The sequence below is a fragment of the Tripterygium wilfordii genome, chromosome 12, assembly GCF_013401445.1.
Source record: "Tripterygium wilfordii isolate XIE 37 chromosome 12, ASM1340144v1, whole genome shotgun sequence".
In the NCBI taxonomy this organism is placed as follows: domain Eukaryota; kingdom Viridiplantae; phylum Streptophyta; class Magnoliopsida; order Celastrales; family Celastraceae; genus Tripterygium; species Tripterygium wilfordii.
The window spans coordinates 2,919,170-2,944,558 of NC_052243.1; the positions used below are offsets into that span (position 1 = coordinate 2,919,170).

General features: G+C 36.9%; 5 protein-coding genes across 6 annotated transcripts; 2 read left to right on the plus strand and 3 right to left on the minus strand.

The window, feature by feature from the left end:
- Nucleotides 1-19: 19 nt before the first annotated feature.
- LOC120011277 (B-box zinc finger protein 32) lies at nucleotides 20-1,179 on the plus strand. The gene has a single exon (XM_038862355.1). The coding sequence runs from the start codon at nucleotides 168-170 to the stop codon at nucleotides 945-947; it is 780 nt and encodes a 259-aa protein (XP_038718283.1). The 5' UTR covers nucleotides 20-167; the 3' UTR covers nucleotides 948-1,179.
- Nucleotides 1,180-2,836: 1,657 nt separating this feature from the next.
- LOC120010298 (beta-glucuronosyltransferase GlcAT14C-like) lies at nucleotides 2,837-4,864 on the minus strand. The gene is made up of 4 exons (XM_038861060.1): nucleotides 4,111-4,864; nucleotides 3,916-3,994; nucleotides 3,728-3,843; nucleotides 2,837-3,635 (listed from the first exon to the last, which is right to left on the minus strand). The coding sequence occupies exons 1-4, from the start codon at nucleotides 4,637-4,639 to the stop codon at nucleotides 3,076-3,078; spliced, it is 1,284 nt and encodes a 427-aa protein (XP_038716988.1). The 5' UTR covers nucleotides 4,640-4,864; the 3' UTR covers nucleotides 2,837-3,075.
- A 1,446-nt stretch (nucleotides 4,865-6,310) lies between these two features.
- On the minus strand, nucleotides 6,311-11,653 carry LOC120010283. The gene is made up of 9 exons (XM_038861040.1): nucleotides 11,314-11,653; nucleotides 9,594-9,803; nucleotides 9,386-9,488; nucleotides 9,220-9,299; nucleotides 9,058-9,135; nucleotides 8,363-8,454; nucleotides 7,171-7,282; nucleotides 6,756-6,881; nucleotides 6,311-6,645 (listed from the first exon to the last, which is right to left on the minus strand). Exons 1-9 carry the CDS (start codon nucleotides 11,587-11,589, stop codon nucleotides 6,523-6,525), a joined length of 1,200 nt encoding a protein of 399 aa, XP_038716968.1. The 5' UTR covers nucleotides 11,590-11,653; the 3' UTR covers nucleotides 6,311-6,522.
- A 541-nt stretch (nucleotides 11,654-12,194) lies between these two features.
- On the plus strand, nucleotides 12,195-15,987 carry LOC120010959 (F-box/kelch-repeat protein At1g51550). The gene is made up of 2 exons (XM_038861924.1): nucleotides 12,195-12,731; nucleotides 14,781-15,987. Exons 1-2 carry the CDS (start codon nucleotides 12,326-12,328, stop codon nucleotides 15,743-15,745), a joined length of 1,371 nt encoding a protein of 456 aa, XP_038717852.1. The 5' UTR covers nucleotides 12,195-12,325; the 3' UTR covers nucleotides 15,746-15,987.
- A 648-nt stretch (nucleotides 15,988-16,635) lies between these two features.
- LOC120010958 (kelch repeat-containing protein At3g27220) lies at nucleotides 16,636-24,889 on the minus strand. Of its 2 annotated transcripts, XM_038861922.1 has the most exons (8): nucleotides 24,521-24,889; nucleotides 21,929-22,120; nucleotides 20,911-21,140; nucleotides 20,279-20,449; nucleotides 19,312-19,417; nucleotides 18,129-18,335; nucleotides 17,872-17,976; nucleotides 16,636-17,095 (listed from the first exon to the last, which is right to left on the minus strand). In XM_038861922.1, exons 1-8 carry the CDS (start codon nucleotides 24,722-24,724, stop codon nucleotides 16,925-16,927), a joined length of 1,386 nt encoding a protein of 461 aa, XP_038717850.1. In that variant the 5' UTR covers nucleotides 24,725-24,889; the 3' UTR covers nucleotides 16,636-16,924. The 2 variants fall into 2 exon arrangements, with proteins under 2 accessions (XP_038717850.1, XP_038717851.1); XM_038861923.1 differs by lacking the exon at nucleotides 17,872-17,976 and having other exon boundaries at nucleotides 24,521-24,886.
- Nucleotides 24,890-25,389: the final 500 nt, after the last annotated feature.

The following is a 25,389-nucleotide window of genomic DNA, read 5'->3' on the forward strand; positions in this document are numbered from 1 at the left end:
GGGAATGAAACTGTAATAAAATGAAAGTGGCATTGATAGGAGTCCCTTTCATATCTCATGGTTCCGCTTTCTTCTCTCTTTATATCTCTCCCTTTCTCTCTTCTTCATTCTCTCAATAAAACCCCGTCGTTCTCCGCTACTTTTCACTATCTCTCTCAACCAAAAACATGAAAGCTAGGGTTTGTGAGTTATGCGGCCACCAAGCCACTATCTATTGCGCCTCCGATTCCTCGTCCCTCTGTTCCACTTGCGATTCCAACGTCCACCAGGCTAACTTCCTCGCTGCACGCCATCTCCGCCGTCATATCTGCTCTCTCTGCGATTCTCTCTCCGGAATCCCCTTCTCCGGCCCCGCTTCACCGCATCTCCGCAACGTCTGCGACTCATGCTCTCTGAGAAAGGAGGTCGAGTCCGTTCCATGCTCTCTGTCGCTGTCTTCTTCCTCGGCTTGCCTTTCGAGCACCAAATCGTTCGCTGAGAAGAAATGCCTCGATGGTGCTGCAGCTAAGATCGCCTCATCAAGCATAGTAACAGCTGATTCCGGCGACGCAACAAATAGGCCGACGAGGAGAGGAGAGAAATCAAAACCGAGGACCGCGATGGAGGCAAAGTCGGAGGATATTTTCGTAAATTGGTTGAGAAAGTTGGGGCTTAAATTGAATGGCGGTCAGTCGGTGGTTTCATCTGCGAGTCGTGCTTTCGAACTTTGTTTGGATAGATCACCGGTTATGCCTCTGCGGTGGAGCTTAGCGGCGTCGTTTTGGTTGGGCGTGAGGTCGTGTGGAGACCGTTCGTTGGCCACGTGGCAGAATCTGAGAAGACTCGAGAAGGTATCAGGTGTACCAGCCAAGTTAATCGTGGCCATCGGATCGAGACTCGTGCTTGATCTAAGGGCCAGGAGTGCAGGGCCGCGGCTTGATTTGGAAGAAGGTTGGGCCGAGTCGTGAGTTGTGGGGTGGCAGCAAGCCACGTGTGTGGAAATGTTTGTAGTTAAATAGAGTTCAAGGATCTTACTATGCATTTGATTAATTTGGGTTAAACTGAAACAAAATATAATTAGGGTTACCAGGATTTTGGAAAGGGAAGATTTGTTTTACGATGGATTGAATTGAATGTATTTATAACATGATCTAGTGCTGCTAAAGAAAAAATGTTTGAGATTCCAAATTTTAACCCTCATTTTATTCTCAATTCATACGGACTAGTGCATGATAGATATCTCTGCAGTTAGTATCTCAGTTATTGAATCGAATACATAGGATTCAATTGAATTTGTGGTCATCATATGTTCTACATGAAATACAAACTACTGTTGGAATAATCCTTATCATAATTGAAAACTATCGCACATGTCATATTTGGAGTAATAGATAGATTGGGGGTATGTAGCAATCTCAATTAACAAAACAATTCGTTAGTAAATTAAGTGATCATGTTTGAGTGTCCAAAGACAGAGCTTTGTCGGTGCATTGAACAAGTTATTATTGGTGACAGATGAGTTTCAAACAACAAAATGTTTTGTCATTCACGCAATAAGTTCTGGTGGCATACGATGGTATAGGTATTTTGATGGTTGAGAGGGATTAAAATATGGAACAACCAGACGACAAGAACCATTAACTGACAAATTTGGTGACACCCAGATCAACCAATAATGGTGGCATACGATGTTATTGATGTTTTGGTGGTTGAGAGGGCGTTTGTTTTAAAAAAAAAAAAAGAAGTTGTTGGGTTGGGTGGTTGTGTATGCAGTTTCTTTAAAGTAGTTAGATTATGAAAGCGTGTGATTTGATATTTGATTTACATTTCAAAAATTAGTTATCCCACCCCTATAATTGATTTTCCCATCCCAATAATAATTATAATAAACTTATTACTTCACAAGTCATTCTCTGTATGGAGTGATCCATTTGTTTGTCGAATCATATCTATATTTAAATCACTAAATCATAATAGAATGTATTAGATAACCAACTCTTAATGTCAACTTAACGAAGTGATTACCATTCACGAATCCTACATGAATGTATTATTATCACAATAGGATTAATTTGTGAATGATAATCGCTTCATTCAGTTAGTATTGACAGATGGTTACGTATGCCTTTTATTATGATTCAATGGTTTAGATATATGTGTGATTCTACAAACGAATGGGTCACTTCATACATTAAATATACCAGTCAATCTGTATTGATGTGATGTAATAAATTTATTTGAATTAATTGTTGAGGATGAGAAAATCAATTATGGAGGTGAGAAAACTAATTTTTAGAATGTGAATCAAATATGAAATCACACACAAATTAAAAGAATCAAATATCAAATCATATGTAAATTAATAATAAAATATTAAAATTCAATGATTTAGAGATTATTGGGGGTGGAGGGGGGGAGAAGATACCCTTTCCCTTATTAAAATCCTAATAATTCTTTTTGGTGATTACTATGTCTCTATAAGCTAAGGCCTCAATCATATTTTAGAGGTTTTTTTTATCCGGTGTTGTACCTTCGGTGTCCCTTTTTGTTTCGTTTGTTTATGAGTCTTGTCTTCATGAGTTTGTCTACCATTGGGTAGAGAAAATTATCACATGATGTGATACTTTATATTAATTCTTTAATTAATGCAATAAGGTCTTTTAATCTTTCAAAAAAAGAAAATATTTTAGGCTTGTGGGTTCACCTTCATCATATGTTTGTTTTTAAATTTCCTCTGCTTAATTAGATGGTCAATTAGTGTCATTTCTTCTACTCCCACATCCAATGTTTAAATACTGGTCTTCAATTAATTGATTTGGTTAGATTCTTAAATAAATGAAAATTCAAAGAAATTGAATTTGCTTCACTTGATCAACCACTAATCATTGAAGTTGTTGGTTAGGTTGTTATAATGCAGATAGCCAATCATTTCACTGCTCCAAAAGGGTACATTTTGAGCCCCATATTACTTCCAATCTCCACAATACCAAAACTCAAAAAAGGCCCATCAAGAATAACAAACCTCTTCTTTATCTCAAAACTCTATATACACCATTTGTGTATATATATATATATGGTAATCAAATTCCCAATCTGTCATGGATGATGACACCTACTACTTCTCAATTTCCCTTCAGCAGCTAACTTAGAAAAGTATCCTCTAAGCTTCATTCCATAATGCCCTGGCTTGACAGCATCAATGTTGTTGGCCCTTGGTGCACATAATTCTTCATCATCATCCTCCTCCTCTAATTTCTCCGTAACATTATTAATAATTCCTCGGTCTAAGCACCATAATCCAGGCGCGACGCAATTGGGTGCGCGGTTTAGGATGTTCTTGTCAATCTGGTTTATCAGCAGATCATCATTAGCTTCTTGTAATACTGGTCTTGCAAATGCTGCACCATTAGCTACAACTTCATCGTAGCGCGACATGTCTAGGACTTGCGAGGAAGTTCCGTCCTCTATTACGTACCTCAGGTTGTTGCTTATTGTTCTATTTTGGTACTCAATTGTGTTGCATAAGACTGTGTGGAAGTAGGATTCAAGAGGGTATTCTACATTGCTGAAATACATCAGTAGTTTCCTTGGAAGATTATCCCATCCGTGGACGCAGTATTCAACGAAATCTCTTGTAAGAATCACCCATGGAGAACCTGATTTCAGGGGAAAAAAAATTCAAGTACTGATTTGTGTAAGAGTACATGCTTAGAAAATGAAAAACTGCAACAAAATTAAAGAGATTGACCTGCAAAGATGCTAAAAGCATCCGGTGTCGGTCGTTTCTCTACTGCATAAAAGAGTGGACTGTTCTTTTGAAGATACAAAGTAGGGTCTATCACAATTTGATTGATCTTGTTCTCCCTGCATCACATTTTTGCTGCAATCTGTAATCCCGAAAACCCGAAAATCGAAAATCGAAAGGCTTATACTTACTCGTTCCGGGCAGTTTTATCGGTATTATAATCAATGAAGTTGAGATCTCTTGGCAGGAATGTCAAGGCATGGAGAAGATCTGCATAACACCACAGAATATAGTGCAAATTCTAAGTCCTCTCTCTATATATATATATATAGTGCAAATTCAAATCACATTTTGTGTGATAATTGAACAAGAAAAAAAAAAGTTACCATCTTGAGTTATGAGGGGATAGTCAGAGGTGCCTAGAATGATGAACCAATCCCAATGTGGACTAATCTTGAGAAGCAAAGCAGAAGCATGAAGTGCAGCAGCTAAAGAAGAAGATCCCATCTTATTAATACCAGAACTTCTCCCAACAACATCAACATTCCCAAAACTTCTGAATACATTTTCAGATTGAACAGAAACAAGTAGCTCTGCCCTCTCCTGTTCCGATGCATCCGCGTCGAGTTCCAATAAGTACTCATTTCTTGGATGATAAATTGCCTTCAGTAGCCTCAACATTCTCTTACTTTCTCCATTTGTGCCACAAATCCAGTATGCAAGAACAGGAGGGTAGCCATTACCTTTTACTGGAACAACTCTCTTTGGTGACTCAGAATTTGGGATTGTCCCAGAAATCACATTTTGAGAAGAAAATCTTGAGAACCCACCAAACAATAATAGAATAATGGCAAATGCAAGAATCCATAGATGATAATTACCTTGAAATTGTGAAGAAGCCTTGGATATCCTCATCTTGGATGATATATTGCTATTGGTGTTGATTATAAATTACTTTTCTAATGCACACATAATCAAAACTCAACCACTAAAGCCTAAAAGGTGTGTAAAAACCAAGAAAGAAAATATAATTAGTGGGGACTTGGGAGGTGATGATTAAAGCAAAAATATCTTGGAAAAGCTTGAGATGAAAGAAAGCTGAGAGAGAGAGAGAGAGATTATTCAAAGCTAATGGTAGAAATGAATCCCTTCAACACAAGGAAACTCAATTGTCCATTATGACTGCTGGCCAAGAGAATTGTGAAGTGCTACCTCTCTGTTGGTCAAGGTGTTAATAATTTTCTTTTTCCATTACATTATATATTAGTGTATATTATATTTCTGATCATGAGACAAGGATTTTATAGTCAAACAATAACATCAACCTAGGACAAATATCTATACCATAATGTATTCTATTTTTCAACCTTTTTTTAATGATATTTTTTACAAGTTATGAGATTAAATACAATCTCAATTTTTTAAGAGTACTGAAAATTAATAACTTGGTACTCACTCTACCATCACCAAGAAGTCATGAGACTTAGGGCAAATGCAATAAGAAACAATTTACTGAGCCAACATTTTTGTTGGCCCGGTCCCACCTCTATTACACAAAAAGTCAAGTCAAACACGTATTCTAATACAGCCACATCAGCAAAACACAAATTTCTATACACTTTTTCTTCCCACACACTTTCTCTTTCCACCCAACCCAACAACATTCAATTCCTCCATATTATCCACAATAAAACTACACCAAAACATTAAATATCAATACATCCACATCAGCAAAACACTTATCACAATACAGTCACATAAGCAAAACACATTTTACAATACAGCCACATCAGCAAAAGACAACATTTTTGTTGGGCCAATACCACTTCACCATTGCATTTGCCCTTACTCCACCCTCACCAAGAGGTCATGGGCTCTAACAACATCACCCAAGAGGTCATGACATCTAGCAGTGAGGGGTCATGGTATCTAGTAATAGTGAGGGAGGCAGAATATCGTAAAATAACTCTGTGAGGTTGATATGATTATTGATCGACATATCCAATAAAAGAGACTAACCGGTAGCGGACAATTCCTTGGGTGTGGACCCCACAGGAGTAGAAAAAATTCCCCACACTTATATTAGTACAAGACCTATTTTATGTGAATACTATGAAAATACAATAGAAAGTCACGTTTACGTTAAATGGTCAGAGAGACGAACTTTCATACTGGAGAATAGGCGAGCAACTGAACGCGCTTATGGAATTGCTTCTTTTTCCAGGTCATGAAATATAAGGATTAGGGCACAAGAAGCAGAAATACCAACATCAGGTTTTCTTTTATCTTGAACTATATATTGGCATATCTGAAGGAACTTAAAACTACTTTCCCCATTTCTCTCTTTATAATCTCTCTCAGTTATTGCTCAAGGTCCAGCCTACTACTCAGAATTCAGGGCAAGATTATAGCTAGAGCTATCTTTGACTTCCTGCAGATGATAACACCTTATAGTTGCAGGCCAGAGTCGAGTATCGCTTAGTTTATGAACCATTCTGCACAAGGGATATTCCTGCCAAGGCCAAATGCAAACCAGAGGAGACCTGTATGACAATTAACAGAATAACTACATAGAGTCTTTTGTAGTTTAGGCAAGCGATCGCCAATTGCCACTATTATTTCAACATATAACACAGTACGAATATTGAGTTCGCAAGTTATACAGCAAAATAACAACAAAGGAAATTAAAAAAACAAGAGAGTTAATTCAAGTGATAGGATACAACTCAGTTCATGTCATCTAGCCGGATGCCCTCCAGTTATGAGGGCAAGAACAAGTATTATTCATTTTGAAAACTTTATTGTCCTTTCTGCAAATTGTGTCCTTGACCTTTTTTTATTAGTTTCCAGAGAGCGGCCTTGGCCTCATCTAGTGTTTCAATTGCATTCCCTTCCTCAAATGATAACCTCTGTACGTTGAACTGAAAGAACAAAAGAAGAAACCATTTCCACCAGCCTTTTTTTGATAAAAAAAAGAAGAAGAAGTTGGGGGATCTTTTAGAATGATTGCTGCCTGAAAACTGAGAAGTACCTGTGCACCTTGACGAACTCGAACATCAGTTCCCTTGCTGTCTATTGATATGAGAGCAGCGTCATCCACCTCGGTTTCAGTGGACAAGAGCTCTTTAAGAGGCTTTGAGAATGTCACGTTGAGTTCCTGCCATAAAAACAAATCCACTTAAGTCAAAGCCTATGATGAACACAACAATTAGTGGGAAAGTAAAAAAAGATACTAAAATTATTTTTACAAATTGATATACTGAAAAGCCAAAAAAGGTGACTAAGATGGACACAACAATTAGTGGGAAAGTAAAAAGATACTAAAATTGATATACTGAAAAGTATGCCCTAACCCTCATATTCTTTATACATGGAGAGAATTTCATTTTATGATTTAGCAGTACATATTTCATACGCAGAAAATAAAGATGGGTCAAACGTATTACCTTCAAATTTTGTTCTCCTCCATCAACGGCAATCTTATCAGGCTGAAGGGCTTCATATTCTTTCACATCAACCCAAGCAACAGTGCCAAAGCCTCCAATGAAATATATGTCACTGGGAAAGATATAAATGAGTTTGACCAGAAGATATAAAAGTTAAAGTGATTGTAACCAACAATTGTGAAGAGCTTAAGAACCAATGTTCCAACCCAATGCACAAACTTCTATTATACAATTGTCTGGAAGAGGGCTTCATGTGAATCTAACACACAGTTTTTTGCAGAGAAAACAGACTTTTAATAAAAGGACAGGCCGACAAGGCGGGGCTCGAGAAAAAATCTCTTTATAGTAATTAATATACAAGAACACAGAAGCTCCTATACTGTAACTTTTAAGTACTACTATTCTCAATCTTACGAGGAGAGGAGGATCACAATTTAAAAATTTTCAAGTTATTAATCAAAATATCTTCACAATATTTTCAGATGTATGGAGCCATTCCTTCATCCCACTTTCAATACTAACTTGTAACTAAGATATGACAGAATAATCAACTAATGACATTTGAAAAAAATTAGCTCTACAACAATAGCCTAGCTATAAGATCTCCTCTTGCCAAAGTTTTTTTCATATACGATACGGTACTGCAATCGAAGACACCACTTTGAAAAAAAGACCTTTACGTAGGAAAAGTTGGTTCTAAGGATATTTTTTAACAGAATCTCTGCAGAAAAGTCTGTTCTTTCACATAAACCTAGGCACTACAAAGGAGTAAGAAACATGGGAAGCAAGCAGTGCGCGTCTTTCACTACACTGTTTTTTCTCAGAAAAATTTATATGATGTAATCATGTAAATATGAGAACAGTAACATCACAAGACGAGGACTAGAAAGAAAACCGAAACGTTAGTGACATAGCAAGCTTAGGCTCTTGGTGAACATTGGAAATAAAAGAAATGTTTAATTCATTATCGCAATTAACAAAGAAATGATTCCAAGAATGAGTTGGTCAGTTGGTGACACCAATGAAGGATGAGTTGAACAAAGGCCACTTGACATGGTTTGATCATGTGAAAATTGGCACACTCACGCGCTTTAAATCAGTATAAAGGGATGGAAAGATAACTGGCATAGAACAAAAGTGACAGGGGTTGAAGGGGTAAAAAGAGTTGGGGCCTTCAGTAACTTAAACAAACCTTATGTTCTGCATTCGAAAATAGTAGAAATTTCCCCACTGCTGGGAAGGTCCTTGTTGATGTTTTGCTATGTACTGCTTGTGAGCCCATTCCTGGAAACATGACCATACATGTCATAATAAAACTGGAGAAAAAAAATGGGTACTAGATTAACAGTATTTCAAAAAATTTACTGGAAAGATCATTTTGAATGTTTTAGCTTCCAACTACGAAGTTAAATGAAGAAAACAAACTGATCCCATAACATATTCACTAGAAAAACATTTGGCTAAAAAGAAAAAAAGGGAGTGATGTTTTTGGACACTAGTGAAAAGATCTCGAACAAGGTTGATCAAGATATGTAACAACTCACTTATATACAGTGGCGGCCCCAGGCCCCAATTTTTCGGGGAAAAAAAACTAATTTATAGTATTCCAAACCCATTTAGAAAAAATAAGTCAAATAATTCCCAGCCCATTTCAACTTTAAAAACAATAAATTAAAAAAGAAAATAAAAAAGAAAAAAAGGACCCTTTTTTTAGAGTTCGTCCAAGCCCCGGTAGACTTAGGTACACCACTGCTTATATAATTAAAAAAATGGGACCTACTTGTGTAGCCATGCACAGGCCTAGAAAAGGGGAGGATAGTTTAATTTGTTTTAGACATATAACAGAGTTTCATTCATTCACCATAATAAAGAAAGTGAGATAATCACCTGTTCATGTTCTGGAAGTGGATATACATCGCCAAATATAGTCACCCTTGCATTTGATAAGCCACTCCATCCAGGTATCTACCAAACATAATTGTCAATAAAATACATAAACCAAGACCAAGTAGTCAATATTCCAACAGGGAAACAGGTCCTGTAACTAACCTGCACAACAAGGGTGCACCTGGGATCAGCTAATAGATTCCGAGTGTGGATGGCCAATGGTGAAAATGAAAATATTGGATCTGTAAATAAAAAATAAGCAACTATGACATCATATTACACATGCACACAAATATATCAGTCAAGGATTTAAAATTCAAGGACTTACGCCCCATTGAATCAGGCGCAAAATCTACCAAAGAACCAAATGGATACCCTTCTCTTCTGTGGTGCATCCGAGACATTACGGTGCACAGATGAGCAAATCTGGCCTTAAGTTAGAGTGCAATAGAGATTTAGAACTTGTCACAACAAGTAAATGAACGAAAATGAACAGTAGGACCTAGAGAAGATATCAGTCAAATAACAGCCTTTACCTGCTCCATCAGATTGCGGACCGCCAAGGCTGGTCGAGGCAAGCCATGAGCTGACGTTGCACTCTGCACTCCACCAGAAATTGGTGTTCTAAACAGCCCAGCTCTTGTACCCCCACCAGATCCACTTCCATGTGATACCATATGAGGTGTCTCATTTGCCAATATCTTGTCAGTTTCGATTTTGCTACTTTCAAACTGATTTAGATTAGACTGCAGAAAACCAGAATTGTAATCAAAACAGAAATTTTACAACCATTAATTGAATATTACGACAGAGAGGATAAGCCCCAAGTATCATATTGGCAAGATACACAAAGCCATCTCAACTAAATAGAACCCCACACACTGAAACAATGTTTAGGAACAGAACAGAGTGAACGTGCAGGCAATGACTCCAGTGGATTGCTTTTTTGACTTAACAATACAGGAAAAATGTAGATTCTTGAATTGCCGACAGATTCATGCCTAATGGGCCAATAGTTGAATTAAAGAATCCCCTTGTCTAAGATATAGATTATACAAGTCCATACCAAACCAGGATTGTGAAAAGAGGCAATCAAAACACAATAGGCTACACAGAAGATGAAGCAACTCACGCACACATTAGTGGACAACACACCTTACAGAACAATGACCTCCGATAAGTAATCATAGTGTTCTAGTTCGTCAAAGGTTCAAGAAGAATGCTATCTATTTGCAACCCAAAGAAAAATTGAGGATTCTCGAACTAATTGGTACTTGAATAATGTTCAAAGGTGGAGGGGAGGGGCGGGGGAAGAAAGCTATAAAGTTCGTCTAAAAAGGCCCTGTATTCTGAAACTGAAAGACATTGGAGGGAAAACCAAATATATTTTGACAACCCAATGAAACCTTGGTAGGCAAGGGTGGAGACAGGGGCTGCACTAGGCTGCAGCCCACCCCAAATTTTTTTATATAAAAAAATTATACTTTAACATATATACTTCACACACACATATATACATGTTTATAAATATCTTTAACAAATATAATACTTCATATATATATATATATATATATTATGTGTGTATATATATATATATATATTATGTGTATTTTTTGGGGCGCTGCCCCCAAACCCCCACTAACTTCTTTCGAGCAAATCAAAATGCAGTAGCCCACCCTACTCTCACTTCCTGGCTAAGCCCTTGTTGGTACTTGGTAGGGCACAAACTAATCAAAATCATTAATTCTTGTAACTCGCATATCAGATTAATATTTCTTTAGCAGCACATTTTTACTTTAAATTATAGCAGATACAAAATATGGTTTCTCACCTTTTCCGAATAATATCAACAATGGAATGCCCTTCACAAGTACAACTACAACTAAGAATTCCATTTGCTTATGAACTCAAAATATCCAGGGAAAAGTGGGCAGAGAAGGTCATACCAAAAAAGTGACCAGAATTCCTTTTTATATGCACAATAAAGCACTTTGCTTGCATTCCCTAAAATTCTAAGCGACTCTAATGTTAGTGTCCACAAACACTATCTCGATCTTAACATAAAATCAAGACTTTCGCTGCCCTATTCCCCAATTACATACCTCCCTCTCAATATTATCACGCAAACCCTCCAGCTGAATTGAACACCAAAAGAAAGCATGATGTAACAATAAATCAAAATTTCAAATGATAGTTATCAAAACACACATGAACAACATCCACACATACACAATCGTATTGTTATATGCAGTTTACCTGAGGCGGAAAGAGGGTCCGATTCTGATCAGGAACGAAGCCAAAACCATCGTTAAGGGGCCTCTCTTCTTCGGCTTCACCAGAGGCATGGTCAGGTGTCAAGGCACGAACACGGAGGCTAATGCAAGGATGAGTTTCGACGAATTTGAATGACTCGACTCTGTTATTAAGGGGTTTCATTGAATACGAAGAAAAAGATGAGGAAGAAGGGATATTGAGAACTGGGCGAATCTCTGGTAGGTTAGAGAAAAACACAGAACTCGAAAGAGACTCCATTGATAGAATTGACAGAGAGCCCGCAGCAGATCGCTTGTTTCAACTTCAAGGGTTTATAGAAGGGTTTTGTTCTTTAAGAACGAACGGGTTTACACTTTTATATTCACTATATGATAATAATTAATTATAATTTTTTATAATTATTAAATAATAATAATATCTATACGTAACACAAAACCCTGGAAAATAGACCTCTTATATGGTGTTGATGATTTGAGGCTTGTGGTTGTCATCTCATAGCAGAACATGAAACATTGTTTCCAACATCGTCACACAATTATTGATAGCTAATATTACGGTTTGACGTCGTGACATGATAAGATGTAAATCGTAGATTTTGATATCAATTGATAGTCTCGTTCAAACCTTAACCTTACCACAAGGAGTGAAAATGGAGAGAATCACATAGAGAAGACGCAACGAGTGATCAAGAAGAAATTCCTCATTCATGTTAATATTCACAAAACTGATTTTACACACTAAGCAAGACCAACTAAGATAACCTCGTAAACTGAATTAATATTCCGTTATCATTCTGTTAACCTTAACAGACTAAAACGGTCCCGTAAAGAGTGATATGGCAAGGCACTGCACATAAATGAAAACGTCACATACCAGACAAAAACCATGGGGCTCCCAAATGCTGAAGCTGAGCAAGATTAACCCATTTCGCCGTCACTCCCACAACCCTCAATTACCCATAAAAGTCTCTTACTTCGGACCAGAAAGCTAATCCATGGCGGAAACTAGCACAAGCAGTGGTAGCAACAGTGATTCGCCTCTGTTTAGAATAGCCCCAGACCATCTCTTCACAGTCCTGCTATTACTTCCTGTCGATTCAATTCTTTCCTTCGCCATGACCTGCAGGAGATTCAGGTCCTTGGCATCATCTGACACTCTATGGGAGTCCATATGCAGGAGGGACTGGGGTCCATCGTCAGTTGATTCTCTCAAGTCTAGCAAACAGGATCAACAGCTGCCATGGATGAGGCTATACAAGCAGGTCTCTAGGCTTGACTGTGTTTCTTGCTATAAGCTTTCTGACCCAGAGGATGAATTGGTCTCTCCAGGTCCCAGAGCCTCTCACTCTCTCAGTTTTGTATCCGATTGCTTGGTCTTATTTGGTGGTGGCTTTGAAGGAGGTCAGTCAGTCTTCTCGACTGGAACCCATCTCTTGTTTCCTCTTGGAAAATTGGCTTTACATTTAATTGATGATTGTTTTCTATCTTTGATTTTGGAAAATTGGTTGTTACAATGGGTTTTGGTTCTTGGAGGTTACTGCTAGTTTACTTGTTCTGATTTCTAATGTGTAGTATGATAAGATTGATCGCCATTCATGTCAGTTTATTATCTTGCCTCTCGGTTTGAAAAACTCTGAATGTATGGTCAGTATCATTAAAATTGAAATTAGAATATGGTATTATGTTTAAGGATTTGTTAGATCCTGGCCATGGCTTTTGGAGTTATTTGTTAGAATCTCCACAACTTTTATATATATCCACATTACCATGGATAAATTTATAATTTCAATTCATAGTCAATCAAATATAACAATTATAGCATTTCATTATTACTAAAATTCCCTTCTTGAAAGGGATCGTTGTCAAGATTTGTGATCTTTTTTTCTGTTAATGAAAATTTTCCCCTCAAAAAAAATTTTATTTTAATAATAATAATATTATTATTATTATCTTATTACGCAATTGTAGTGTTCAAAATGAACATATATATATATTATTTATTGGTGACTTAAGTCGACTAATTGATTATTCTTTTGGTTTTTGGCCTAATTTCTTAATTGTATCGACTACTTTGTTTTTTTTTCCCCCGGATCTGTTTATATCTCTCTGCATCATGCTGGGTTTAAACTGTGTTCAGTGGATTGGGTGAATAAGCATATTAGTTTTGACAGTTTTAGGGAAAGAAGGCTTAATCAACCAGATTTAGATTAGACATCCAAGTCTTAAGACGTGTTAAATGCTTGATGTAAAATTCAGTGGATATGTAATAGTAGTTAGTGTTATCTATTTGGTAGATTTTGGTATATATGCTTTGTACTTTGTTCATTGGATGAAAACGAGAATGTAAGCGGAAGCATCTTTTTTTGATTAGGCACATCAAATTTTGTTTAGGTGCAGTTGCTTGTTTCAAAATTTGCAGAAGCCAAGTTTTATTCATCTCTCTCTCTCTCCCCCTCTTGTTTTCATTTTTTCGAAGGTCTTGTGTACCTTATAGTTGTTTGTTACCCTACAACTCAACTACGCCTGCAACCTGAAATGTTCAATTCCTGATTTCCGCTGAAAAGAAAAAAATCAAAATGTCAAGGTCAAGGTTTGTTTATCTATTTTTCAAAGCTGTCACCTAATGGTGTCTATTGCCTTCCCATGAATCATCTACAACTGCAATCTGATAACTGAACTGCATCTGGAAACAGCAGGAGCACGCTAATCAGGATAATTTTCTAATTGACTATGGACATATTCGTCAACTCTTTTTTTGTTTTGTCTTTTTACTGTGGTAACTGCTTGCCTTTGGCAATATCAAAATTGTGGGGCCCTGATTTAAGATATTGATGTTTTGGCTAAAATGTTTCATCAGCATACATTCTTGCACCTTACCCATTTGGTCCCATCCATGCCATCCTTGTCCCTTTTGGCGGGGGAAATGCATGGAGAAGTAAGAGCTTTCTTCCTAGATAAAGAAAATATCATTACCTCAAGCTGGAAGCATAATCACAGAGAAAAATTTCAGCTCTGGATGGAACCAAAATGATCTTGACTGAGCCTTAATTGAAAGATAAATAGAATACATAGGGTATCCTGTCTTGCAAATCCAACTTGCGCTTTGTGTTATAAATTTGTACTTAAGATGGCCGGTTAGTTTTAGCTACTTGGTCAATGTGCTATCGTGCATGTGCCATCTCACATCCTCCTTACTCATCAACGCGCATGTCTAGCAAGTATTGGGGCTAGACAAAAACAGGTTGATAATGGGGTGAAATTTTGCTCTCGAAATCAGGCATCAAGCTTTAGGCTAGAAATTATTTGGTGAGATAAGCAAAGTAGTGACCTAATTAGATTGATAGATCTGGGTACTCCTGGCTTTTTTGAAGCTAGAGCACACTTGGTTTTCCTTACCATTTTGTAATATTTCATTGCATTGATTTCTTTTGGATGTGTTTATTTTTCCAGGACGTCATCTTGATGATACATGGGCGGCATATATAGGCAATGATTTTCGGAGGATTGTGAAGTGGCAAAAGGTTAGTTCAGGCATTCCTAGCGGAAGATTTGGGCATTCATGTGTTGTAATTGATGACTCTGTTGTACTCTTTGGAGGAATCAATGACCACGGGAATCGTCAAAATGATACCTGGGTTGGCCAAGTATCGTTCCATAAGAATTTTGTTATCACAATTTCATGGAGGCTGCTTGACGTGGGTCCCACTGCACCACAAGCACGTGGAGCCCATGCGGCCTGTTGCATAGATGTTAGAAGAATGGTTATTCATGGAGGGATTGGACTATTCGGCCTCCGCCTGGGTGACACATGGATTTTAGAACTTTCAGAAAATCTTTGTTCTGGAACATGGCAGGAGATTGTTACTCATCCATCACCTCCACCGTGTTCTGGACACACATTGTCATGTCTTGGTGGAAACCAGACGGTTTTGTTTGGTGGTAGAGGGTTGGGTTATGAGGTGTTAAGTGACGTCTGGCACCTATATGTATCTGGTGGTTATGCAAAATGGGTACAAATACTGTATGAATCACAAGATATACCTCATGGATTCTCTCTCCCACGAGTCGGTCACTCCGCTACACCCATTGTTGGTGGTCAGATATTGATCTATGGGGGTGAAGATTCATACAGACACCGAAAGGATGACTTTTGGGTGTTGAATGTTGGCACTATTCCATCCATTAAAGTGCAGGCAGCAACATCCCATATCAGAGGAATATCAGGGACGATGTGGAAAAGGTTGAAGGCAAAGGGTTATGAACCCAACCACCGGTCATTCCACCGAACCTGTGCTGATCCTTGGGGGCGTTATCTTTACATGTTTGGTGGAATGACTGATGGCTTACTGCAACCTATGGAGTCATCTGGGCTCTTGTTCGACGGGAAGCTCTTTCTTGTGGAGCTTGAGCTCTAGCTGTAAAAGAATAAAGTAGAATGCTCGAGCAGAAAGATGCACTTCTACCATGCCTGGCTTGTAGACAGTTTTCTCCAGTAGTTCTCTAGCTTGTTGGTTTCTACTGTACATTATTGATAGACAATCTTATCAAAATAAAAGCTTTTGATGTCTTTTCTGTACTTGAAAAGATCAAGACTTGCGAATTACTGCTCTTAGAATGGATACTTGTAGATACTTGTGGCTTCTGTGAAAGCCGGTTACATTGCTTTTAGGATGGTGTTGCAGCTACTGTTAGGGGAATGGTTATTGATGAGGATCATTAGGAAGTGCAAGGGCAACCCCAAACTGGCTTTAGAGGCTGGATTAGCATAATCAATGATAGAGGCATTCTTTTCTAGCGGAATTTGCAGTACAAAATCATCACGGATGACAGAAGATTTCTGGAAAAGATCTTACTGATGAGCTCAAGAATGTCATTTTTATTCTGCAAGAACGCCATACATTCTCATGCAAGTCGTAACCATCAATGGCGATATTAAACATTGACAGGAAAAAAAAAAGAAAAGAGGAACGAAGAGGACAGTACAAGCAAGGGTTGACAAGCTTGTTTATCTGGATGAAAGGTGGTACCTTCTGGTGGATTAAACATGCTTGGCAAGAACGTTCGCTGGCGGTGGGGAGGGACATTCATGGGGAGTTGGGGAGGAAGCGTTCCAATAGAAGTGAGGTCAAATATCTATCGGAACGTCCTCAAAGTCTCTCCCTCCCCAACACCCTCGAAACGCCTGCGCCAAGCATAGGCTTTCTTTCTTTCTTTTAGGGCAAAAAATGAGCAGAATATCTAAAATAAATTCCGAAAGAAATATAAAGTGAAAATTTAGTTAACCAGGCAAGAAGCAGCAAAGCAATGAAAAACTACTCACACTTGTGCAACATGACAATTTGTTCATTTCTGGGCCAAGAATCAAATTGTACAATCATAACTTTACAAAATTGCAAATACTGGGAAATTTTCGCTTCTCTTGTACAGTCCCTGGTCCTCTTCAGTTGCAGAAAAAAAAAACACCAAATAGGTAAGCCAGAAAGAATCAATAATCATATTACATAAAATGATACAGAATACAAAACATTTGATTCGTTGGCAAGGTGAGAACTAGTTAGATTGGAATATCTTCCAAAAAAAATCATTGAAAAGAGTCAGGATCTCAGTTTCAATTTGGTTCTCCACATCTCTCCAATGACCTTTCTTGGTGCTGGGTTATCTGGTCCCCTGTCCCGCTGTCCTGACGTGAAGTACAACCATCCATTCCAGTATCCAACAAGTGTGGTTTTCACACGGAAAGGAAGTTTTCCAATAACTGACCACTTCTGTTAGCATCAGAAAATCATAATCACGTAATGACGGCCAAAAGACTCCAAGATGAATGCAACAAATCACGCAAGATAAATTGCACAAACACCTCAACCACGTGACCACAAATGAAAATCCTTTAAACGAGAATGACTGCCAGATGCAACAACTACAAGATATGGAAACAAAGTGAACAAAGAAAATCTGGCAGCCAAAAATACCTATTAAAGTAGTTATTTTTATGTTGGAAATTATGAGATGAAAATTATGAGATGAAAAAAGAAAATGCAAACTAAACAAGAGTCAAACTCAAAGAACTTGAAAAATGTAACAACCATCTAAGAGTTGGAAAACAAAGTGAAACCAATCATAAAAATAACCAATCATTTATATCCTCCAAAAACAAAATGCAACCACTATTCTTCCAATGATAACAAAAAAGTTTCAAGACAGTGAGATCTGGCAAAAGCAATGGGGCTATTCATGGGAACAAACATATGTTTTAGTGCTCAAAGACAAAACATTGGGTAATCTGGAGTAACTAGTAAGAGATTCTGATGGGACAAGCCATACTATGCCCAGTCCCTTGAGATAACTAATTAACATCTCTTCAAGACCACACAATCTTATTCTTAAGTAGACATTTGACAACAGGATGTGGCCAGCAAGTATCTACGAGAGCACTTTCCTCATTACAACACTAACCCTCACATCAGTTTAATCCGAAAGAAGGATGATTTATCAGTCCAGATTTCATGTATGATGAGAAAAAAATACATTTTGTGATTTATACCTCAAAAGTAATGTTGAAAATTTGATGCAGCAAAATCTGCAGGCTTCCAGTGAATGGACATTTTGTTTGACAATTGAAGGTGGAAACGCAGTAAGCCACAAGTTTCTGAGTATCAATTCAGACACCAATGAAAGTTCACACTCTAACATGTATCTTCAAAACTAACATGCTTGTGTCTCTTACATATTTCTACATGAACATTTCAAATGCAATTTTACTTTCATACAATCTTATAAAAGGATAGACAATGCATATACCTGAGTATCAAAATTTAATTGAAAGATTTCTCCAACCAGAACCATCTTTTTAGTAACTGGGTGTTTCTCTGTTGTGCCTCCGACGACAACAAGAGAATTGTTAACAATTGTCCAAGCAAATTCAATATGAGAATCTGGCTTGGGCAGAGAAGGTAATACTTTCCACTTCATCTCATCATCTAGCATGTATACATCGCCGAATACCACCTAAGAAGAGTACAAATATAGACATTAATCACATTATGAAGCAAAAAAAATGAAAGCAAAAGGACATAAAATCAGATTTTAGAAAAAATTACTGAGAGAGAAACAGAGGGAAAAAGGGGCAGGAGGAAAGGAAAATAAAAAAAGAAATGAATAGACTAGGGCTTGACTATGATAAACCCAGAGATTGAGAAAAGGGAAAATCTTATTGTCAGTTCCTTTAGTATAGGAGTCCAACCACAAACGCAGTATAACATATTTAAATAAAATAATACCCCTAACCTAGAGATAGCTACTAGTAGACCAACAATAACTTCTAGTAACTACTTTTAAGCCTGACAAAAGGAAGGATGTATATTCTTTAAAATTCCCCAAAGAAATTTCCAAAACTCCGCAGAAATTATTAATATCTGAGTACAATTCAGTGGAATTGCCCAGTCATCAGCTTTTCAAGTACAAAAAAATCATTTATTCTTATAAAGTTTTCACAAAATTTGAAAAGCAGAAACATGATATAAAGTTTGAAAATTGACAGTGGCAGTAGCAAATGTTTGTGAAAATAACAGTAGCACGGTGTTGTTGGTGACAACAATAGAACAACATCTTCACATGAGGTTTTAAACAAGATAATTAGAATGTCATTTTCGTAATAATGTTGACTTGTTGGTAACAGCAATAATGATAGCCGTGGTGATGGCAATGGAGGCAGCCGTGTCAAATGATCTAACTGAGAATTGAGCTTCTGGATACTCTTAATCTAATGTCTTCTATTTGGGCTATTAATTTACGTTCTTTTCCATTCATACGTGTATCAAGAATGATCAAGTTTCTTGCCTACCGCGAGATTCCGAACACCACAAATCTATCAATTAATAGAAACTAGAAAGTACATACAATTCTCTTTACAATCATCCAAGGAATATTTTTCCTTGAACATATGGTACATGGTTTATGACTCTTACCAAGAAAGAAAGCTTACCTCATTCCTGCGAGAGCATTTGAAAATAGGAGATCCAGGTTTGGCCATAAAATCACCTTCTTGACCACCAATCACATAAAGTCGATCATCAAAAACAACACAAGCCCTACACAAAGTGTAAAAAAAAACAGAAAAGAAAGAAAACATATAAATATGTTTTGTGGACATCTGATTTGGTATATTATAGTGGCGTTGGAAAATTCGATTGCAGGGAAAGAATGACATTCACAATAAGATAATCATGAAAAACCGGATTATATTTAGCTCCTACGGTTGTATTTACAACTTAGAAATCATTTTGATCCCTCCAGCCACTTAAAAAACATGTTAAAGCAATAATCAGTGTACATAAGAATGGCAGCCTGCATCCTTAAGTTTCATCTAAGCAAAATCCTTGACCAGTTCACAAGCGGAAAAACAAATTTGCAATAAACCACCCTTAAATTTTCAGTGTGAAAGTAACTCTACCATGTTCCTATGATCTATAACAGAAACTTCTAGATATAATATATCTTGTATCTTGCAGTTTCTGTAAATGGGTGGTACCCCTCCGGTGCCTTTTTTTAATAAAATCTTGCTTTTTTGTTTGTAAATTAAAAAAGGCAGAAAGTTAATTGATTCCAAGCATACCCATATCAATTTAAAGTGCCTAACACTTTTAAGAACATCTGCCACATGGTTAGGGAATGCACAACACCAGTTCAAAAGCATGTAAGAGAATTTGTAATAGGCACATGCTTAGGCTCCGCTTGTTTCAAGAAAAATCAAGCTTTTGGAAAATCCATAATCTTGCTAAGGGAAAATAGTTAGTTTTTCAACATATGTTTTATAAAAATATGCAAAGGAAAACTCCTTGAAACAAACACCGGAAAATTATGAGTTTTTCTTTTTTCACTTTTCCTAAAACTTTATTTTCCTTGAAACAAATAGAGCAATAATTTTTCAGCATATGAGGCAATCTACAGACCTGTGAGGTCCTCCACGTGGAATGGCTATTTCGGACCTCCACTCCTTTTCTAATGGTTTTCCATCCTTTACGGCAAGACTCCAATGCTCTAATGCAGGGGTGTGTCGATTCTCCTTGCTGCCACCCATCACATGAAGTCTACCCTTCCAAAGTTGCGTAGCAGGAGCATACCTGACAACAATTGCATCTAAAAAATAAATCAAATGTTGAACTGCATATTATCTACAAAAAATAAAAAGTAAATTTCAAAACAATTAGCGCCACCAGAGAAAACTGGAACCACAATTCTGCAAATGCCTGTTTATAGAACAAAGGCAAAGACCGGTGAATAAGACACAAGAACCAACACAATGGTTCAGTTCATTTGTGTTGCATGAAACATTAGCTACTTTTTCATGCACTCGCTCAAAATATTGACCCACAAAATTTATCCCAAACCAAAAATTATGAAACAAACTGGATTGCTGGTTTCAAGTAACTTTAGAGTAACAACAGTAAAGTAAAGAAAGAATAGTATCTAATCTGCTCCTTGGCAACAGAGGAACAAAAAATGATAACCAACTGAAGCCGCCACATGTATACCCTTCAACGAAGAATAATATTTATTGATCAGAAAGTAATTATAAACATACCTAGGGAGTGGTAAAGGTGGCATATCTCGCCATTGCTTCGTTTCAGTATCAAGCACAAATGTGTGACCTATAGGCCCTCTGCATTGTGGGCCAAATTGTCCTGTAACTACATAAATGTATCTCCCATCTGTCACCATCCCTAAATGCGAATGTGCCATCTCTTTAGGCATATCAAACCTTCCTCCCCATGTGTTATCCGTAAAATTGTAAATATCGACATGCGAATGAACCTTTTCATATAAAGATAAAGTGGAACAATATATCAGTTGAACTATATAAGCTCAGTGATTTAAACCACGAATTTCGCATTGGAATGACTAAATGGAGTAGCATAAACAAATAACAGAAGCAAACTTCAACATGGAGGGCTTCCAAATGCCAACCCGTGCAAGCAATGTTGTGCAAGCATTCTTACATTTTAGTTCTGAGAGCTGTACAGTTTGGGATGCTAACCCAAGTAGTTCTGAAACCACCTCATTTTTCAAAAAAAGTTACCATGTCAGAGGAAAATTAAAAGCTGCCTTCGATTTCAAACTCAAATATTCGAGAAAGGGTATGAAAGTGCACTCTTTATATGGCATTTATGCAAGTATCTATGCATGTAAGGCAGATGCTTGGGACCCAAATAAGGATAATATTACCATAGTATATTATCTGCAACAAAATTGAACTAATTTATCTTAGATGGCTTTAGATTGTTATTTTTTTGTTATTTATGAATTGTTACACGTGAATATACATTGAAGTAGAGTACTAATCTTGTTCTAACACTAATGCAACAAGAAACTTAAGGAAATGAAAGCGAAAAAAAGAGCTTTTGACAAAATTTTAACAAATTGAGAAATAGGACTGTTTCGATAATACTGAATAATAAAATTCTGTGGATCAGAAAAACAAACAGGTGTTCTCCCTCTATTAGTAGTGTGTGTGTTTGTTTGTCCTTGTAGAGCAATTAAAAAATTATCTGAAAAAAAATCAGAGGAAATGAACTATCGCAGAAGCTAGACAAGGCTCTCACGTAATCAATTGTACCATATCCAGCAAAGACATACAGAAGATTCTTAATCTGTATTGCAGCCCCATCTAGACGAGGTACAGGCGCAGAAGCCATCTTTTCCCACTTAGTTTCTGGAGCAGGCAAATCAGCAAATGTTGCTGATAAGACTCTCTCAAGAACAGCATCCTTCTTCTTATCTTTACCAGCTCCTCCCTACACCAAGTTGTTTGTCAGCTAAAAATCTTAGTATCACTATCTCAAACACCAAGGACGAATTAGAGGAATATGATTTATGGGAAGTGGGAATAACATTCATAGACGAAACCCTATTTTTCTGAAAGCAAAAAGATTTTATTAGAGCGCACAAAGAGGGTGCAACCAGAAAGTTATAAGGCAGATAAGCTAATGCTGTTAAAAAAGTTGCCACAAGAACCATGATACGACAGTTTTACAGTACTTAGCCACCTGTCTAAGAAAGAGTCAATCGAATTTCCTTTGTCCCGGACGATTCTGTTATTTCTTTCAATCCACACCAGCCAACACATTGCTGGCGCCTGAATAGAGTCATTCTTTTATTTTTCAGTAGTCATAGAAGTCCATGCTAAACACTCAGAAGCTAGACTGTCACTCATGACCCCAAGTAATAAGTTGTCGATGATTTCTACTTTTGGGATGGACCAGAATTCCGAAAGAAAAATTTTGAGGGTTTGAATTTGAATGAATAGGAACCTTATTTAAATATGGGCGGCTGTTTGCTTAATTGTTCAAGAATTAAAGCTTAAAGTAGAATGAAATAGATACAGAGACGAGAAATCACACCTAGAATCCATTGGCATCAAACCTGCAAGACAACTTTAACTCATATGTTTCCTGAAAATTCTCTGCAAAATTGTTCATTTATTTGTAAAATAATTGGCTATCTTTCTTAAATTTGACTAGACCACGGAAAAGGAAAATGAGCGAAGACTCATAAGACAATTCAAAGACATAATTAAAAATTTCTTTAAAGAAAACATAATTAAGGCTTATTATAAGTAAACAATTGGAACTTTCTGGTGACCCTGTGAATTCTTAAAATACCGCTACTTATGAGCATAAGAAAACTCAATCAAAAACTGTCTAAACATTCTAACTTAAATAAACATATAATAAGAACTCAAAAATAATAACCAAAGATTAATGTGAGTCCAAATCCAGACGCACATCATCTGTTGTATGCCAAATTACTTCTTGGGCATAAGAACTATGAGCAGGACACTTTACAGACCATAAAAGACCAGTGCCAACTTGCTCTATATATTTTCTTTAACTATGTTCCACACTTCTACTCAACCTCACAAAGCACTATCAAAATTGGCATATAGCCATATAGGAAGTGAGCGAAAGGGATGTTTTTACTAGAAAATTTTCAGCTCAATGCCTCTCAGTAGTTGTCAGTACAATCCACTTGCAAAAATGCATCTTAACAATTTAAGTTTTTGAATTCTTTGATTCTAAGGTTTATATTATACACTTAAATGTTTTAAGAACTCATTGTTTTGATAATTTTCTTTACGTGAATCAAAAACCATTATTCTTTACTACCAAGCAAAAACGATTTAGTTCGATAAAGGTTGCGAATTGGTGATATATATAGAGATTAAAATGGGAACAACAATATGGATACTTTGAGAAGTACTTTAAAATGTATTTCATTAAATGAATTGTGCAAGTACCGAGATGGATTTTGCAACAAATCATCCCATTAAATGCATTTTGCCAGTGGATTGTATTGACAACTACTGAGATGGATTGTGCTGAAAATTTTCTCCGTTTTTACTGCGTTTCCTGGAAGATAGAGAATAAATTGGTGGAACTAGGTTCAAGGGATCAACCCAATATATCCAGGTGTCACAGACTAAAATTGCATAACCCTAAGCTCAATAACTTTCTAAGCATCCAAACAAAAGAGACTTAAATTGTTGTGTCCTGGAGCTTTTCATGTGTTCTCAGCTTTCAAGTTATTAATTAGGGGCAAATTCTGAGTCAGAAATTAGTGAGTCCGCATCACGAATCAAAATCAATAGCAATTTGATATAATAAAATCATTACTTTAGGGGATCACAATCTTTTTCAGGTGATTAAGCTGTCCATGTGTTTGCAACTAATCATGGCCAAACTGCAAGTGGAAAAATAAAGAAGAATCAAATTGGAATAGCCAATTTTAGTTCGATTAAGTTCTCTATCAATTCATCCATAAACAGAAGTTCTCTCCCAATCCGCAGGCACAGAATCAACTACTTTCGCGTCACAGCTTACCAACTAAAGAAATTTTGAGAATTCACAAGAATTCACAAGACCCATACCCCGATTATTCACCAGTTGATGTTGCAGCAACAGTTGATTAACCACAAGGTTGTCAATGTACAAAATTAAGCTACCAATTGCACCCAAGCAAAACATACACCCACAAGCATAATCACAGAGATTAATGTCTGAAAATTTCAGCAAATAAAACCAACAACAATGAACAATGCGATCGATCAACAGAGAATGCTTCTGCAAACAATACCAAGAACATTTATTTAATTTTTGAATGAAAGACCGAAGACAGAGCATAGCATATAGTAGGACCTGGGGAGGAGGGTGTAAAATTATGGATGCCGGGGGCTTGTTCCAACTACCGAGACGCGAAGAAGACGAGAAACGCGAAGAGGAAGCCCACAGGTAATCGGCAACAAGAGCGAATCCAAGGAGACCCACGAGGGCAACCACCACCAAGCGAGCCACGGAACCGCCGTGGGGGTGGTGCTGCGGCTTCCACGATGCTCGCACCATCTCACATCAAATCAATTTCAAAGATCAAGTCTTAGTTGCACACAGAAGCGAATGGCCGAAAGAATGCAGTTTCCTAGCCGTTGGGTTGAGTCTAGCGATCTATAGCAGCGTCACCGACATTAAGCGGAATTTTTCCTTATTCTTCTCCTTGAAGCCAGCCTTGATAGAAGGGGACAAAAAAAAAAAGTTGAAGTTGAAATAGGGGACTAAAAGATACCAATTTGTAATTAGGTTATCCAAACAAAAAAGTTTCAAGTTGGTTCAATTTTAAACAATTAGGTCATCAAAATCCAATTTTAATCAATTGGTCATCGAAAATTATTGATATGTTCGATAATTGCCTACGTGGACCCAAATGATATGGAATTGACAATACACGTCATTAAAAATTTCATATCATTTGGATCCCATATAGGTAGTTATTGAATATGTCAATAATTTTCGACGATCAATTGACCGAAATTGAACCCTCATAATCTAATTAGTTAAAATTAGAACATTGATTAATCCAATTTAAAACTTTTTTTTTGAGTGACCTAATTGCAAACTATGTATCTTTTCAATGATCTATTTAAACTTAATCCCAAAAAAAAAATTCAATTTTATTTCTAAGCTAGTATATTGTTATTATTAATTATATTTATGAAAAGAGATAAAGAGAAGCA

Excerpts from the sequence above, each read along its gene's own strand:
- LOC120010283 (XM_038861040.1), bottom strand. The coding sequence starts at position 11,589 with ATGGAGTCTCTTTCGAGTTCTGTGTTTTTCTCTAACCTACCAGAGATT. Across the intron at positions 9,136-9,219 it reads GGTGCACCCTTGTTGTGCAG|ATACCTGGATGGAGTGGCTT; the intron begins GTTAGTTACAGG and ends TATGTTTGGTAG. Across the intron at positions 6,646-6,755 it reads GAGTTCGTCAAGGTGCACAG|TTCAACGTACAGAGGTTATC; the intron begins GTACTTCTCAGT and ends TTGTTCTTTCAG.
- LOC120011277 (XM_038862355.1), top strand. The coding sequence starts at position 168 with ATGAAAGCTAGGGTTTGTGAGTTATGCGGCCACCAAGCCACTATCTAT.
- LOC120010298 (XM_038861060.1), bottom strand. The coding sequence starts at position 4,639 with ATGAGGATATCCAAGGCTTCTTCACAATTTCAAGGTAATTATCATCTA. Across the intron at positions 3,995-4,110 it reads TCCCCTCATAACTCAAGATG|ATCTTCTCCATGCCTTGACA; the intron begins GTAACTTTTTTT and ends GGTGTTATGCAG. Across the intron at positions 3,636-3,727 it reads TGCTTTTAGCATCTTTGCAG|GTTCTCCATGGGTGATTCTT; the intron begins GTCAATCTCTTT and ends CCCTGAAATCAG.
- LOC120010958 (XM_038861922.1), bottom strand. The coding sequence starts at position 24,724 with ATGGTGCGAGCATCGTGGAAGCCGCAGCACCACCCCCACGGCGGTTCC. Across the intron at positions 21,141-21,928 it reads GATATGGTACAATTGATTAC|GTTCATTCGCATGTCGATAT; the intron begins GTGAGAGCCTTG and ends TTATATGAAAAG. Across the intron at positions 17,977-18,128 it reads AATTAAATTTTGATACTCAG|AAACTTGTGGCTTACTGCGT; the intron begins GTATATGCATTG and ends ATTGATACTCAG.
- LOC120010959 (XM_038861924.1), top strand. The coding sequence starts at position 12,326 with ATGGCGGAAACTAGCACAAGCAGTGGTAGCAACAGTGATTCGCCTCTG. Across the intron at positions 12,732-14,780 it reads TGGTGGTGGCTTTGAAGGAG|GACGTCATCTTGATGATACA; the intron begins GTCAGTCAGTCT and ends TTATTTTTCCAG.